Source organism: Poromitra crassiceps (assembly GCF_964638095.1).
Source record: "Poromitra crassiceps genome assembly, chromosome: 6".
NCBI lineage: Eukaryota > Metazoa > Chordata > Actinopteri > Beryciformes > Melamphaidae > Poromitra > Poromitra crassiceps.
The window spans coordinates 18580355-18599200 of record NC_139627.1 but is presented as its reverse complement, the minus strand read 5'-3'; the positions used below and the strand labels follow the sequence as shown (position 1 = coordinate 18599200).

Genomic DNA, 18846 nt, shown 5'->3' with positions numbered 1-18846 from the left:
GAAATCTCACAGGGGTAAATAACGCAAAGGTCAAAGGCTAATTGCCCACTATTTTTTGTTAGACAGGTGACAATAATGTTTCGACCGCAGTATTGGAACATGGAAATCTCCAGCCAACCATAAGAAATATGCTACCATGTACCCCAACAAAAGAAGGATATAACATCAGGGATTTTCAAAGTGTTGGAAGGTGGGCCTCCTCTCAGAGAACATGTAGACAGCTACACCAACAGTTATTGAGTGTTAAAGTGTGGACCACACTAACTCAAATTAATAACTCATTAACTCAAATCAACTCTCAATAACTGTCAAACTATTCATCATTCATCTAGTTTGACAGTTATTGAGAGTTGATTTGACTTAATGAGTTATTAATTTGAGTTAGTGTGGACCAGTGATGTCACTGGTCCACACTTTAACACTCAATAACTGTCAAATTAAATGACAGACTTCAAAACAGTTTACAGTTTTCTGATATACTACTGATGTGCTAATGATACAAAGCTGGTTGAAAATGGGCAGAGTGTTCCTTTAACGGGGGTATAGAGCTCAAACTGCTCTCTTGATGATAACACTGTTGAAACTATGGCGCATTGATATGAATGGTGAACAGACCATTTGGCTGAACGACTTTACCAACTGTACATTATCACTTTTTAATGGACACCTTGCAGCCAATCAGAATCGAGTATTCACCCAGACCATGGTATAAGTCTGGAGAAGAGCGCAAACTCGAAAACGTCACGGGTAATAAACTAAGCAAGCGGGAGCTCCAGTGTTGCGGCCTCGACTTTTCTCTCTCACTGCAAAGTCGATTCACAAACACCTCAAACTATTTATCTCCATTTCCAATTAGCTTATCTATCTCGCGGCCGTGATCAGCTGAAGGCGAGGCGGACACAACTTGGCAGAGTTTCATAAGGAATCCAGAATGTGCTGAATCATGACAAGACTATCACGGTTTACTGAAACAGTGGTGCAATTTCCAACACAATCAGGTTTCGCACAGCAGGGACGGACGGGATTTGGCATTCATGAGGACATTTCTATACGATGTATTTTACCATAAACAAACAAGACATATTGGAATAATAACAAATGACCTTGTTGCAGTGGACAAAGGAACCAGTATGTAGGTGGAATAAAAGATAACTTGCCCGAAAGGAGCAAGTATTTAGGTGGAAATCTGGAAATGGTAGATACTTAGGGTGCCTTCACACTTGGACCCCTTTAAAAGAACCAAACTCAGACCTGTTTAAGTGGACCAAAAAGTGGACCAACAGAAAAGGGACTCAGTTGTTTTTGTGTTCACATTGTCAGTTCATTTGAAAGAGGACTCAGTGCTCTTTCTGGTCCACTTCAGCTCTGATGGTGCCTCAGTCCTCTTTCTGAGTAGTTTTCACTTGGAACAAGATGGCTGTTCTTATATTTGTCTTGTACTATATGGTATGTATTTGATAAAAGAAACACATCTTTCAAAACCTTGTAACATAGCAGCCTACATTAAACCAAGTTCTGTTACCAACACAGAGTTGCCTTAAGCCTATCAGAAAGCAGCAAATAGTCACATGGGCATAAGAGGTAGAACCTAGGCGATACACTGAAGTTGTTACGAGCAAAGAGCCAAAAATGAGACAAGTGTACCTGGAGCACTTTGCGTTCACACTGCACAGGTGAAGAGAACCACAACGGGGACTTGGAAGTGAACAGAACTCAGACCACCTCCCGAGGAGGTCCGTTCGGTTCACCTCAGAGAGGTCCGAGTTCTGTGGGAGTGTTCACATATGCACAGAAAATGCTGACTAAGAGGTCTGAGTCCACTTGGAGTGATGATGAGTGACCTGAAAGCTTTTACCATTCTTCACATTCGAATTCCAACTGGATCGGCATTCTCAATCACCAGCAAACACGTGTAAATGTCCCGGGTGAAGGCGTTTAAGGAGTTTGTCAAACCAACGTCATAGATCTGCAAGCCATTAGGCCATGTTCAGACTCAGAGGCCAAATCTGATTTGTGAACTTTAATGACCTATTAATGATTCTATCCAGATTGGTTTTATGAGTCTGGACGCTCCAAGTCTGATTTGTGTCACTTGTCTCAAACCACATATGGAGGTCTGGACACACAGATCCGACTTGAACACTTGCCCAAATCAGATTTGTGGCAGTACGGACACACTCCCAAATCAGATTTGGGAAACCAATCAAGATAATGATGATTAATGACTTTAGCAGCAAATCGGATTTGGCTGTAATGTGAACATGGCCTAAGATCAGAACAAATAAGTGAAGCTAATATTGATCTGCAGGGTTCACTCTCACATTAGAGCAACTCTACAAGTAATAATAATTATCAGTTAACCTCTGCTCCAACTGACCTCACGAGGATTCAAGGCCACTGTCACCCACCACCACTAAAACAACAAATTATGTTTTTCCCCTTCATGATCTTTCTTACTATTCACCTTATGCAGCCCCGCCCACTTCCTGTTCAAAACACCGGCTGTTTTACCTGCTCAAACTAGTCTGACTCACCTGGTCAAACCTAATTTGACTCACATTATGAGTCAGACTAGGTTTATGAGTCACAGGAAGTGTAAATACAATCAGGACTTCCAATTGTATTTACACTTCCTGTTACAGTTTTTCCTGGTTGTTTAAACATATTCCCTGATTCACTACCTCACTCCCTCAAAATCCTAAACACAAATCTCAAGACTCACACACAAAATGCTAAATCCTACACTTCCTTTGCACAAGCACACTTTGCCCTCAATACTCAAACACATACATCATACGAGTAGACATTCCAAGCACTCATTGAACACTGATGTGCAAAATGGAAAACACTATAGTATGAATGGAAAACACTTTATGAATGATCAGGAGAATTATACCTTTGCATGTTCATGTTGTAGGCTAGCATTTTCTCCTTTCGTAAAATACCCAAATATAAAGCAACAGAAATGTAGTAAAAAAGAAAATATTATACTGTATCTCAGACCCAACAGCAAACTGAATGCCATCTGCTGGTATACTGGTCTCTCTCAGAAACTCAAAAACAAATTACAAACGGCTCAAAACAAGTTGATTCGAGTCATTCTTAAAGTCCATCCACGTACCCACCTGGACCAAGCTCACTTTGACAGTCTTAATTGGCTGACAGTTGAGAAGCGCACTTTATACATCAAGCTGCTGTTCACTTTTAAGATTGTTAAGAATTTTGTTCCTATGTATCTTAAAAGCTACTTTTCTTGTGTGAGTGAGCGTCACCAGTATTCTACGAGAGGCAGTTCTACTGATTTCATCCCTATCAGATTTAGGACCCTGATGGGGAGGAACTCGTTCAAATATAATGCAGCGACTCAGTGGAACATGTTACCTTCGTGCTTGAAACTGAGTGAGTCTATCTGCACTTTTAAGAAAGGCTTAAAAAAATGGTTACAAACATCCGCACTTTAAACCGTTTTATCCTGTCTTTTTTAGTTCTTGAATTGGTTATTTATTTATGGTATAGCTGGTCTTTTATTTTATTGATTGATATGTTTAGTTCTAGTTTTTATTTTTTTATTTTGGTAAATTATAAACTGAGTTAGTAATTTATCTTTTAATGGAGTTGTATTAGTTTTAAATTATGTTCCCACTTGCACTTCTTTGTTACACGTATTTACGTTGTCTGTCTTGTCTCCATGGGGACCACAATGGAAATAAGCCTTCGGGCTTTATTGTGTTTTTATCCTCGGTGATATGTTGTCTTATGTCCTGTTTTTATCACCAAATAAAGTCAATCAATCAATCAATGCAATACAAATACATTCTTCCCCAATTGCTAAAACACAAAACACAAGTGTTTTGTGCTTAGATTTTTGGGGAAACAGACACCATTGAACACTGATGTGCAAAATGGAAAACACTATATATGAATGGAAAACACAACAGCCTTTGGAGTTTAGGAATGTGATTGGCAGTGTGTTCTGAGTGAACATCAGGAGTGGAAAATCAGGAAGAGTGTGCAAGATATGGAGAATTGTGTTTAGTGAGCTGAAAGATGTGTGGTATGGAATGGGAAGATGTGTCTAAAGCAGGAAAAATTTTCCTGCTTTAGACACATCTTCCCATTCCATACCACACATTTCCAAATGTGTGGTATGGAATGGGAAGATGAGTCTAAAGCAGGAAATGTGTGGTATGGAATGGGAAGATGAGTCTAAAGCAGGAAAATGTGCTTGGAGTTTAGCAGAATTGGTTTAGCAGTAGGTAAATGAGTTAGAGATTGTGCACATTGTGTCTGATGTTCCCAAAAATCTGTTTAAACAACCAGGAAAAACTGTAGTCTCTCAAGCCAGACAGTGTAAGGTGAATAGAGCCTTCTCACGGGGGCCATTTTATGTCGAAAAGGCAGGATAAACACAGGTGCGAGCACCACGAGTGCATCCGTGTCTCTCCAAGGCCGCAAAAATACGATAGTTGGTCCTACAGGAATATCGCTGGTAGATCCTTTCTTTGGATGGTGAGCAATTCAAGGCTTATTTCATGCTTTCAGGCTACGTGACATGCGATACGCTTTTACCATGTGTGATTCTTGAAGGGGGAGGAGCCTGGGCCCCCTGCTGATTTTGATGAATGTATCTTTTGATTTGCCGTGCACTTCCATGTGTGCGCGTGCATGTGACATGTTTAGTAGCAGTGCCCACCGGAAAACAGGGCTGACAGCCACTGTGTAATTCGAACCCTGCCCTGAGCCATATCTCAGTTATCTCACATTATCTAATCTGAAGTAATTCACCAATTAAGATAAGATGAGAAAAAGGTCAAAGTGACCTGCTTGTAACAGTGCTATAAGTGAGTGTACGTATTTATCTCTGTAATTTATACAACTAGTGTTGAGAAACCTGCTTGTCTGCAAATACAAGCCTACCGTCACTATGTGAAGGTTTGCAGCTGCAGGACAGTGGCTCATAGTCTCACTTGCTGTTCTTGTTCCCAGAACAGAGCCTCTTACACACACACACACACACACACACACACACACACACACACACACACACACACACACACACACACACACACACACACACACACACACACACACACACACACACACACACACACGATGATACAATGAACCAATATGCAAGATGGAATATGCCCTCATTTTAAAAGGAGTTGATTTCCACAGATCAGATAAGATTATGGGGGACTGCAACTGACACAACAGCTCTGTGTGTGTGTGTGTGTGTGTGTGTGTGTGTGTGTGTGTGTGTGTGTGTGTGTGTGTGTGTGTGTGTGTGTGTGTGTGTACTCACTGGGTGAATGTCTATGAAGAGGCCATGGTCATCCTCAGTGGGATGAAGGCCCTGGACGTAGTTCAGCAGCACAGGGTCGGCGTTGAAGAAGTGAGGGTGAGAGATGAAGACTGGAGAATCTGTGGGACAGAGAACAGCCCCTTCCAGTATGATGGAAACCTCCTTAGACTTGGACATACAGTATATAGATCAGGGGTTCCCAACCTTTTTTGGCTTGTGACCCTAATTTGATGTCCCAAAAATCTAGGGACCCCAGACATTCAAATTCCGGTTCATCGGTAATAATCATCAGTGACATCATCTAGGGGTGTCAAAAATAATCGATTATAAGATGTATCGCGATGCGGACGTGCATGATTCTGCATCGATTCACAAATGTCAAAAATCGATTATAAAAAATAAAAAAAAAGGGGGGGTTTTATAATCAAATAAAATATAATGGAAGTACATGCAGTTGTTTATTTTAATTATGGATCATAATACAATGCAATTCCAAATGCACTTTTATTTTAAAAGTAGCCACACAGTGAGAAAAAAGAAAGTGAGAAAAAATAAATCATGTATTGCGGAAAAAAGTGATGCATCGATTTAAGATGCATCGAGATGCATCGATAATCGTAATCGAATCGTAGCCCTCTGAATCGTAATCGAATCGAATCGTGAGGCCAGTGAAGATTCACAGCCCTAACATCATCAGTGATGTCACATGTAACAGTATGCTGACCCCCCCCCCTCAGAATTCTGACATTAAAATCTCACCATCGATAATATCATCAGTGACATTGTCAGTGATGTCACATAGTATGCTTCTTTCCCACTGCTAATTTCTGACTTTAATCTGAGAATTCTGACTTTAATCTCAAAATTCTGACTTTTTTCTCAAAATTCTGACTATTCTCAGAATACCGATTAAAAGTTATAATCTCAAGGATTTTCATCTCAATAAAATAAATAAAAATAAGAGTCACTCACAATGTTGATTGAGGCTATGGTCCATTGATGGAAGCCTTTGCAGTACATAGTAATGTCACACAATGTTTCTCACCTGCAGTTACCACTCATCGCCATAGGTGTCACCCAAGAGAACAAAACTGAAATCTTAGAGATTATCACTTTAAAAGCAAGTGACCCTAATCATCTTCGGTAGTATTAAATTGTGTGTGGTGTATTTTTATTTGTATTTTTTATTTAAATTTCAGGCAACCCTATTTGAATTCCAGGCGACCCCACTTAGGGTCGCGACCCTAAGGTTGGGAACCACACTGATAGAGACGGTTTTAACTTGACAACATAAACATTCTAAATGGCCGCTAGCTTACTTCCTGTTGCAGTGTTTGCTAATACAATAGCTGACAGGAAATAAGCTATAGATTTCAAATTAAGCAGTAAGCCCCAACAAGAGGCCATTGTTTTACACAGTGATTTTACAACGGCTTAGATGTTGTCACTGTAAAGTGACAACAGTGAAATCCATCTATATGCCCCAGAAAGTGTCATACAATAGGCCTTTTTTCACAGCAGCCATTTTTGTGTCTAAAAGGCAGGAGGTAACACAGGTGCACCAAAACATCGATTAGGGTTTCCAACTTCCAGTTCATTTAGGTGTTCCAGTGCTGGGGGCCCTAATTAGTGAGTTGGTTGCACCTGTGTTTACCCTGCCTTTTAGACACAAAATGGTGGCTGTGAAAAAGGCCCACCTAGTCTAAGAGAAAAGGTACTCACTGTGTCGGCAACTGCTGACATTGAGAAGGCCGGACTGTCGACAGGGGCAGAAGCCTTCATTGGGAGCGTAGTCTGACCCATTGGCAAACATAGTCTTTGGCGCAACAAATCGATATGAAGGGATGCCCTTCACAACACCTGGCCGCTGGTAAATAAGCTCCAGAGATCTGGGACAACAAAGAGGAGTAAACGGTGTCAAAGAGGGAGAGAGAGAGAGAGAGAGAGAGAGAGAGGGAGAGAGAGAGAGAGAGAGAGAGAGAGAGGGAGAGAGAGAGAGAGATAGAGGGAGAGAGAGAGAGAGAGAGAGAGAGAGAGAGAGAGAGAGAGAGAGAGAGAGAGAGAGAGAGAGAGAGAATCCCCTTCTACACAGCCTGTGAAAGCTGTGATTGTTGTGGGATTATTACGCCTCGCCTCCTGTGTAAAAGTCAGTTATTTTGTTACGCCTTTCGTTACGCCAGTGGAGGAAGTATCAGCACCGACTTAACATCTGTCTAAAAGGGTACACCACAGGAAGACGGGATCAGCTCATTCATAAAAAAACGACAGGAGGGAAAACCACCTCCAGATTGAAGTTCTACTATCAGAAATAAGTTAACCAAATTTTCAATCTGCTTCCTTGCATATTGTGTCCATGTGGCATCTATTCCTACCAGTTAAACACTGGAACTACGCTGGGGAGCGGTGATCCCAGCGCACAATATGCAAGGAAGCAGATTGAAAATAACGTTAGCTCAGCAGTGGCTAGTTTGATAGCTGACAGCTAACAAGCTAGCTACTTTCTCCATATCTTTAGTTGCCTGAAAAGGAGCACTCGCCACCAGCGCATTTCTGAAAAGTTCCGCAGATATTTTCAGCTGGGAGTGGACGCACAAAAACGGCGGAGCGCTCTGAAAAAAAGACGTTGGGCGCAGCGCACCTTCACTGCGGCTTTCACAGCGGTAGGATCTGGCAAGTTTCTTCAAGTACTATTTTGTTTGGTATATGGCCATGCTTCTTATTTTTCTCGTAGCGTAGCGACTGGTGAGGTTAGGCTGCCTACTGCTGCATTTCTATGGAGGAACAAAAACACTGCGGACCAGAACCCAGGACCGGAACACGGGGCGGGACATCCTGCCTGTAGTAATGGGTACCAGGCTCTTCTCCTCGAGAAGAGCCTGGTGATGCGAGGTTAGAGAAAGAGAGAGAGAGAGAGAGAGAGAGAGAGAGAGAGAGATTTCTTGGTTACCTGCAGGCATCAGGGCTGTAGAAGGGCAAAGTGCTCTCTCTGGTCATGAAGGGTGGCCACATCTGCCCCGCCGTTCCATTGATCATGTTACACTGAGGAGACCCCCAGTTGGACAGCTATCATGAAGAGGATGGACAGATAGAGACAGATAGAGGATGGACAGAAAGACAGATAAGAGGATGGACAGATAGAGGATGGACAGATAGAGACAGATAGAGGATGGACAGATAGAGGATGGACAGATAGAGACAGATAGAGGATGGACAGATAGAGACAGATAGAGGATGGACAGATAGAGACAGATAGAGTATGGACAGATAGAGACAGATAGAGGATGGACAGAAAGACAGATAAGAGGATGGACAGATAGAGGATGGACAGATAGAGACAGATAGAGGATGGACAGATAGAGGATGGACAGATAGAGACAGATAGAGGATGGAAAGATAGAGACAGATAGAGGATGGACAGATAGAGGATGGACAGATAGAGACAGATAGAGGATGGACAGATAGAGACAGATAGAGTATGGACAGATAGAGACAGATAGAGGATGGACAGAAAGGCAGATAAGAGGATGGACAGAAAGAGACAGATAAGAGGATGGACAGATAGAGACAGATAAGAGGATGGACAGAAGGAGACAGATGGACAGATAGAGGATGGACAGAAGTTGACAGAAGGAGACAGATAGAGGATGGACAGAAGTTGACAGAAGGAGACAGATAAGAGGATGGACAGAAAGAGACAGATAGAGGATGGACAGAAAGAGACAGATAGAGGATGGACAGATAGAGACAGATAGAGGATGGACAGAAGTTGACAGAAGGAGACAGATAAGAGGATGGACAGAAAGAGACAGATAGAGGATGGACAGAAAGAGACAGATAGAGGATGGACAGATAGAGACAGATAGAGGATGGATAGATAGAGACAGATAGAGGATGGACAGATAGAGGATGGACAGAAGGAGACAGATAAGAGGATGGACAGAAAGAGACAGATAGAGGATGGACAGATAGAGGATGGACAGATAGAGGATGGACAGAAGGAGACAGAAGGAGACCGATAAGAGGATGGACAGATAGAGACAGATAGAGGATGGATAGATAGAGACAGATAGAGGATGGACAGATAGAGGATGGACAGATAGAGGATGGACAGATAGAGGATGGACAGAAGGAGACAGATAAGAGGATGGACAGAAAGAGACAGATAGAGGATGGACAGATAGAGACAGATAGAGGATGGACAGATAGAGGATGGACAGATAGAGACAGATAAGAGGATGGACAGAAAGAGACAGATAGAGGATGGACAGATAGAGACAGATAGAGGATGGACAGAAGGAGACAGATAAGAGGATGGACAGAAAGAGACAGATAGAGGATGGACAGATAGAGACAGATAGAGGATGGATAGATAGAGACAGATAGAGGATGGACAGATAGAGGATGGACAGAAGGAGACAGATAAGAGGATGGACAGAAAGAGACAGATAGAGGATGAACAGATAGAGACAGATAGAGGATGGACAGATAGAGGATGGACAGATAGAGACAGATAAGAGGATGGACAGAAAGAGACAGATAGAGGATGGACAGATAGAGACAGATAGAGGATGGACAGAAGGAGACAGAAGGAGACCGATAAGAGGATGGACAGAAAGAGACAGATAGAGGATGGACAGATAGAGACAGATAGAGGATGGACAGATAGAGACAGATAGAGGATGGACAGAAGGAGACAGGAGACAGATAAGAGGATGGACAGAAAGAGACAGATAGAGGATGGACAGATAGAGACAGATAGAGGATGGACAGATAGAGGATGGACAGAAGGAGACAGATAAGAGGATGGACAGATAGAGACAGATAGAGGATGGACAGAAAGAGACAGATAGAGGATGGACAGAAAGAGACAGAGGATAGACAGAAAGAGACAGAGGATGGACAGAAAGAGACAGATAAGAGGATGGACAGAAAGAGACAGATAGAGGATGGACAGAAAGAGGTGTAAAGACATGGAACAGGGGATACATAATATTAATAATAATACCAATACTACTAATCACTTGTTTAACCTAACCTATAACATATGGATAATCAATCACTTGATTAACCTTGCCTAGAACAAATCCAACCTTTGCACTTTGAACTTGTTGATGCTGTCTGCCCTCTAATGTCCACTTGTCTATGTCTATCAGTCTTTTTGGTATTTTCTGTGATTTGTGTGTTTTTACATATCTTGGCTACAAGCCAATTTCCAATAAAGATACCTTGACCTCCCTTCTTGTCTTGTCCTGACATAGTGTTTGCTGGCTGTCGCCTCCTCTGACCTAGACTAGGACCGATCGATAAAATCAGCAATAAATAATGTCTCCCTTTAGTTCAACCCAAACTTCACATTGACAGGTGCGTTCAATTTGTGTCCCGGCATCTGCCTCGATGCACCCAACCCCAACGCCAGGCTTCAAAGGCTCACATAAAATAACCATCCCGTTTGACAACTACCACAAACTTACCCCCACGTCTGTGCAAGGCAGATGTCTCTCAGGGCAGATAAAGCTGTGTTCACACCGAGATATTTATTTTTCTCTCTGTCGCTTGATTCAACCCATTGGAATCGCTCTGTCGCTGTGATTAAATCGCTCATCAACAGGCACACGAATTGACGGACATCTGGGGGCTATAACGTTACGCAATGTCATGATGTTTGTCCACTACGAGCCACCGTAGATGTTTACAAGCTAAGCCTATCAGCGTGCTCCTAACGTGAGTTCTATACCGGTAGTACAGACTTCACTTCATGTTAGCTGTCAGCCTGTCAATCAGCTGTCAATGCGGTTTGTTGCCACACAATAAACCAGCGGTTTGTTCCAAGCCAGTGGGATCCTTGACTCACCCTCAACACGGCAGCCAATCAGCGTCGACGAGCGTATTTTCTCCCCATCGCTCTGTCTCTGTCGCTCTGACGCCCAGCGATTTTTCTCCCGGGCGAATATACGCTCAATCGCTCGTTTGCATTGACTTTGTATGTAAACTCGATGCCGCGAAAAACTTTAATAGGTCGGTGTGAACGCAGCTTAAAACAGCGCTCACAATGGAGCATGGATGGTGAGAGGCAACAGACATTTTGACTATTTCCAGGCAAACTTAACTATTTCAAGTCAAACTTAGCTATTTCAAGTCAAACTTAACTATTTCCAGGCAAACTTAAGTATTTCCATGCAAACTTAAGTATTTCCAGGCAAACTTAAAGGAACACTCCGCCCATTTTCAACCAGCTTTGTATCATTAGAACATCAGTAGTATATCAGAAAACTGTAAACGGTTTTGAAGTCTGTCATTTAATTTGACAGTTATTGAGTGTTAAAGTGTGGACCAGTGACATCACTGGTCCACACTAACTCAAATTAATAACTCATTAACTCAAATCAACTCTCAATAACTGTCAAACTATTCATCATTCATCTAGTTTGACAGTTATTGAGAGTTGATTTGAGTTAATGAGTTATTAATTTGAGTTAGTGTGGACCAGTGATGTCACTGGTCCACACTTTAACACTCAATAACTGTCAAATTAAATGACAGACTTCAAAACCGTTTACAGTTTTCTGATATACTACTGATGTTCTAATGATACAAAGCTGGTTGAAAATGGGCAGAGTGTTCCTTTAACCATTTCCTGGCTTAATAGTTAGACGTCACCACTATACTGTATTACCAAAAAGGTGCGGGGACAAAAAGTCTTGTTTTGGCCCCTATTCCGGTGCCAGTGAGTCGAGGGTTAACTCAGGGAGCAGCTTTTAGCAAATCTCACCTTCTTCAGGCTGTCTATCAGTCATCAGTGATCTCTGCACTGCTGTGCTGGCATCTCACCTTCTTCAGGCCGTTCCACGAGTCGACGTAATGGATTTTCATGATGTCGTCTTTTCCAGTGTTGACAGTGAACAGGCCGGTGTTGGAGTTGTTGAACTAAATAAAGACACACAGACGAACAGCAACCTCAGTCAGGACCAGACTCCCTCCACATTCAACCTCAGTCAGGACCAGACTCCCTCCACTAGGGATGTTCATTTTGAACAATTTCCATAATCGAAAATCGGGAAAAATTAACGATCAATTATCGATTAACGATAGCGTAATAATAATAATAATAATATATATGTTTTTTTTTTACTCTGGTCTGGTAATAACGTTGCGCGTTCTCGGCCAGCTATAATGGCGATGCCGCTGTGTAGTAAGAATATCAGACACTAGCGCCGTGGCAAGGTAAACAAACATGTTACATGTCAGCCAGACCGCTGGGTGCGTTTGTTTGTGTCCCCGGCGCATGCCGGTGTGAATTCCCCATAGACTATATGAAGCTCCAGCTCACGTTAGTCGGCTGTGCAATGGAGTGGGGCGAGGAGGAGCGAATTCCACCCAAACCGTCTGCACAAAAAAAAAAAATAATAATAACAATAATCGATCCAAATTCCACATGATCATTCAATTCCTTAACGATCAATTATCGATTTTCGATAATTGATGAACATCCCTACCCTCCACATTCACTTATGCCTCTTCTCGACTCAAACAGTAGAGTAGCAGATATAGTCAACATCTCAATATGCATTACCGGTATATCTTTTGTAATGATAGATTTCAAGCACTTTTTAAGCACAAATTATTTCAAAATTACAGAACAATAATTCACAGAGATGTTCACATGTACCATTATCGGAAATGCAAATGTGTTTCCAGTCATGATTACACGTCGGAATGAATCATTAACACTTAACATAAACTCAAAGCAATCTTGACCAGCAATAGGGCTGGGCAATAATTCAATATTACCGTTTATCGTCTTTCAGTGGAATCATATCGTGAATCTGATTATGTGATTTTGGGATATCGACACGTGACACACAATTCTGCCATTTAAACTGATACCAGGCAAATTTTACAAACTTTACTTGACAAAATGAAGTAAGAAAAAAAAAATTAAGGAATATTACGGTATTTGAGTATTTTGGTTTTGTTCGACATAACACCTAACATACGTAACACACCTAACATTACATTCACTTCAACTGGATTCAATGAGATTTTGCATACGTGAGCCTTATCGTAATTAAATATATATCGATACCGTAAAAAATCTTTGTGATTATCGTGATATTGATTTCAACAGCAATGACACAGCGCAGCGTGGACAGCGATACCGTAGATAGGAAGAAAGTGTATCAAGCACAAGGCTCAAACTCAAGAGTCTAAATTCAAGCACTTTTAAGGACCGCTTTATAAACCCAAGCTCTTTCAAGACATTTTTGATGATTTTTTTATTTTTTTGCTGCACTTTCCAGACCTGTGGCAACCCTGTTTTCAGTGTCACATTTTTCTACCATCTCATTCTGTCCCTTCTCCATGAGATAGAAACCATAAATTGAGTCTTCTGTGAGTATTAGAAACATTGTTGCGCACTCACTTCAGCGAAGAGTCCGAACTTCCCCGTGGCGGGCAGCATGCCAGGCAGGAATGTATTGAGGAAATCTACCAGTCCGCTGTCATAACCCCACATCAGCTCCCCTACAGTCTTGTTCAGGAAGGGCCCCTCTTTGAAGGACTTAAAGGTGGCGCTGACCACCAAACGAAGGGGGAGAGGCAGCTTTTCCATCATCACAGATGCACCCTGAAACAGAAGACAGGGGCAGAGATGCAGAGAGGTTTGGTTTGGTGTGTGTGTGTGTGTGTGTGTGTGTGTGTGTGTGTGTGTGCGCGCGCGCGTGTGCGTGCGTGCGTGCGTGTGTGTGTGTGTGTGCGTGCGCATGTGTGTGTGTGTGTGTGTGTGTGTGTGTGCGTGTGTGTGTGTGCGTGCGCATGTGTGTGTGTGTGGTAATGTCTTACCAGCACCAGCATGTTTGGAATTGTCACCACATCAGACTCATTTCCGACAGACATGGTCGGCTCAAAGAAATACTTTCGGTATTCCCTATACGACACTGTGCTGTTGGAATGAAACGTGATGTTGTCTTTCTGAATGCGTTTTCTGAAACAAAAGAAGAAGAAAGTGCATGCTTACCCTCTAGGTCGGCCACTTACAGTTGACTTCAGTACAGTCGCTGTGGTTCACGGTGTCATGCTAACGCTAATGCTAGTGCTAAGATGATAAGAAGATGGATGAGAAGATAACAGATGGGAAGACAGAAGTGCTAATGTGTCTCCTATCTGCTGGGAACCTAAACAGTTGTTGTGATAACAGTGGCTGTTGCAAATAGAATCTATATAGAAGTTCAAAAAGGGTTATAGCGGCAACACTAACGAGGCTGCTTTGTTTTTTGGAGTGTATTCTGTTACCTATGTATTTTTCAGTGTATTCTATTACCTATGTATTTTTGAGTGTATTCTATTACCTATGTAGTTCTTACTCTTTTTTTATATTTCTTTGTTTTTCTGTTTGGGGACTGCGGATGGAAACTAGCCTCGTGCTAAATCCAGCACTTTTTACACTTTGACCATGTTCAGGTGACTGTATCTGCTTCATGCTTCATTAATTTTGCATTGTCCCGTCCAAATATACAAATAAATAAAGTAAGTAAAGGACGTATTCTGCCATTTCAGTTGTGCTTGAAGTGGGCGCTAGTGTTGCTTAGGCTAAATTTTGGTGAGGGGGGGGGGAAACATTTTCAAATGGGTCCTCTTTTTCACAGCCTAATGTTGGCAGGTGTGTGTGTGTGTGTGTGTGTGTGTGTGTGTGTGTGTGTGTGTGTGTGTGTGTGTGTGTCCATGTGCATCCGTTTTGAACTAGCTAGTAGCCTTATATTGTCATTTAGCCTTTCTGCCGCTGTCGCATGGTTAAATCAGCTAATTCTATTTTATGGGGGGAGGGGTATACGCAGTGGAAGTGGTCCCTGGGAAATTGGTTTGGTACGTAGTGGTACTTGGATGGAAAGGTTTGGGCACCCCTGCACTAACGAATACATTTCGAACATCAGCGCAATTTTAAGAAAAATGCCTCTGATTTGCGGTGATGACGAATATGTCCGCTCAGAAAAAGTTCAACTGGATTGAACTTTCTGTCCGTCAAAATGGACGGAAATCTGATTGTTGTTGTCGTGACAACGGTAAAATGAGTTCAAGTCAACGGAGATGTACAGACACAACGGATCAGCGTGGCCACGGCCTAAGATGTACTTGCTTTTTAACCACGTGTTTACGTTTACATTCACATTCGCTTAGCGTTAATTTCTGAGTACGTACAGTACGTACAAGATACGTGAGGCAGCCATCGTGTGCACGCAGGCAAACGCATATTTAAAACCAAGTCTATCTCCGGCCTAAGATGAGCAAAATGAGTGAGAACTATAGGAGCTGCTGAGCTGCAGAGTCAGAAGCACCTCCACCATGGACTCACACAGAAGCAGAACCCCACTGTGTTAGAATGAAAAGGACTAATGCATTCTCTACCTAAATGTTAAGGATATAGTTCTCCAAAACATAAACAAATCTGACAGAGCCAATGTTGCACTTTACAGCTATGATTATATTATATTTATATTATATTATATTTATGATTAATCTGGAGCAAAGCTCCAAATGCATTAAATGTCTGGCAGGTCAGATAATATGGGAACGATTGAGCAAAACATAAGAACCCTTGCAACTTGTTCGGAAGTGGCTACCTGTACACATAGGGCCCTCTCTGCTCCACCATGGGCTTCTCCCCATTCAGCATCTCCCCGGGGTTGAGGATGTTGAAGAAATAAACGGACATGTAGAACGGGATAGGGACGTCCTTCCACATGGTGTAGGTCAGGTCATTCTTTGGGTCGATCACTAGGTTCTGATGGGAAATGGGTCAAAGGAGAAGAATGCATTACATCTCATCAAAATTATTATTTTTTAAGTGGTAATAATGGTATTTCATACATTCCCTCACCCCTCCCTCCCATTGAGAGGAGCACGTTCACACTGGGTTACACGTTGTGCGCACTGTGTAACTCAGACATGCACACACACACACACACATCCCTTCACAGAATTGTCTTCGTCCAGCCGATGCTTCCATAACATTCTTTCCAGGGTTCCACACATTTTCAAATGAACAAAGTTCCATAATTTCCCAGACTTGATTTGTTTTGGAGATTTTGTATGGTGTACCTTGGGAGTTTGAGTATTTCATGACATGTTTTGCTTCCCAGGTGCGCTGGACTTGATCACTGTTCCACCGTATCCGTGTGACTGCAATGTTGTTTGCTCGCGCGGTGCACCATGATAGTGAGATCAAACACACCCTGCTGTAAATTCGGCACAGGCTGTGGAAAGACTGCTTTTAAATGGTTGTTTCACGCAGGAATATCATTTCAACACCCCCGCCTAAACTACTGGCTTCCGCAGGGAGATTATTATATCTTCGGATCTGCGATCGGACATCGGAGGCGGGTAGGAGAGCGTGACCCCCCCCCAATTTCCTTATGGAATGCTGTGTGACGCTAGTTTAGAGTGCATCGCAGAGGAACGGAGAACAGCGGAACATATGGGGCTAGTGTTCAATATGAACACAGATAGACATCTTGCCCCTACTAACATCTTATCACTAGATGATAAGATGTTCTTCACAGCCACAAATATTAGAATATGTGAGATGATTGCCAGGGTTCCTTCCTAGTACATGATTTCCATTTTAATATTCCATACTTTTCCCAGACCCTATCTTCTTCACTGGGCTTAACTTTGGTCTTGGATAGGCCTAAATACATGCTAATGCATGCTGACAGCAGCTTGGTACATTGGTACATTGTAATAATAAGAGCACCCCAGTCTCTCTGAACATTATTCTTCATCAAGAAACACTGTGGGTCTACAACAACATGAAGGCTAGAATTATGTGTGTATCAGACTGGACCTATAACATTTTCCATACTTTTTCTCTCTCAAATTCCAAATCTAGCTATTCAATGCCTGAAAATGAGCAAATTAATTTTGTATTATACTTTGCAGACACCAGTCATTCATGCTGGATCATGCAGTCTCATCTCACTCAATCCCTATCACTATCAGCACAGTCTGAGAGTCTGCATCCCTAAGGACACAAATGAGTCTATCCTGATTGGGTGAATGGAAATAAGTATGTTTGTTTTCATCATGCAGGCGTTGTAAAGCCCTGATTTAGCCTGCAGCAGTGATGGACTACTACTACTAGTAGCACACTACACTACAGCCTACTGCCTTGTCAATACCATATGTTCACACAAAAGGCTATGAATCAGTGGCCAGTAGCCTATTCAAATTCCGACGCTACTCACCTTTATTATTTGGTCGTTAATCACCAGCGGTCCCACAAACACAAGGACTGTTCCAAAAACCACCGTCAGAGTCCCTGCCACGACAAACCCTATCGCTACTTTGGATTTATTAACTGGCATAGTTGCTGCTTGTCGCCCGGTGTGGCGTGTGTTGTTCCTCCGTAGAGCTGCCTCCGTCACTGTGGACCAGACCGGGGCGGGGATGGAACACAAAATAAGCCCGTCTCAGCGTACACACTCTCCCGCTATGTTTTACCCGTACAGTCCTGCCTTTCATTAACTCCGCCTTTACTGATTTATCTGTTTTACCTGCTTCCAACCGAACCGTCCGTCACCGTGGCGTGGCCACCGTGTTTATACTCTGCAGGCCACGCCCCTACCTCGCCAAGGTTTCTGGGAGTTGTAGGCTATAGATGTAGGCAGGACGAACCCCTCGCTCTAATCCCGAATCCATCACAGGGGGAGGGGGACCATGAAGGGGGACGGGGACGCGTACATGTCACAGGCCTGGCCGGCCATAGGCTGATAGGTTGTTACGGACCTTGCCCCCATTCTAATCTAGTCAGTAGTCAGTCAGTGGGGGGGGGGCGAATGTAATAAAACTTTATGAAACGTACTTGATGAATAGCAAAATAGGCCTATAATAATAATAATAATAATAATAATAATAATAATAATAATAATAATAATAATAATAATAATAATAATAATAATAATAATATTGTAGCGTATCGCTGATACGCCAAAGAACGGAGAGTTGTAGTTGGTACAGGGTCTTTATTCACAGGCTTCGTTAGCTCCTAGCAGCTAGCTTCACACCGCTAGCTCTACCCATAACAACCGGTCTCCTCGCCGCATGGCACTCACTGGCTTCCGCCCCGGCCGCTGGTCACATATATCCCCTTCCCCCTAGGAACACACCCACACATATCAGTTCCTAGCTGTGATCCAGACACTTAGGTTGCACATCACATTACAGGTAATACTTGGATTACCCAAACACGTTACACTTCCCCCACACAACTTTAATGTCGCTTCCACGCGACATGCATAACCCACACACATCCCCCTGTACCAAAACACACCCAACACAACATTTTTCCCAACAACCAGTCTTTTCTTTTCAGCACCCCCGTCATAATGTCCAGTTTTCATTAGGTACTCCGTAATGTCTAGTTTTCCATTAGGTACCCCCATAATGTCTAGTTTCCCATTAGGCACTCCATAATGTCTAGTTTTCATTATTTCCTTCTTTTTCACACATTCATTTAAATTCAACACAATATAATTTCAGTTCGACAACAA

At 42.5% G+C, this 18846-nt stretch overlaps 1 protein-coding gene across 1 annotated transcript in view; it reads right to left on the bottom strand.

Moving 5' to 3' along the window:
* Positions 1-17661, bottom strand: part of scarb1 (scavenger receptor class B, member 1) — a gene marked incomplete at its 5' end in the record, with an annotated part of 23838 nt that extends 6177 nt beyond the window's left edge. The window contains 8 exons of the mRNA XM_083639323.1: positions 5306-5424; positions 7028-7194; positions 8253-8368; positions 12134-12229; positions 13725-13928; positions 14144-14285; positions 15919-16079; positions 17542-17661. Of these exons, the coding sequence (XP_083495449.1) occupies positions 5306-5424; positions 7028-7194; positions 8253-8368; positions 12134-12229; positions 13725-13928; positions 14144-14285; positions 15919-16079; positions 17542-17661 (1125 nt within the window). The remainder of the gene's footprint in view (positions 1-5305; positions 5425-7027; positions 7195-8252; positions 8369-12133; positions 12230-13724; positions 13929-14143; positions 14286-15918; positions 16080-17541) is intronic.
* Positions 17662-18846: the final 1185 nt, after the last annotated feature.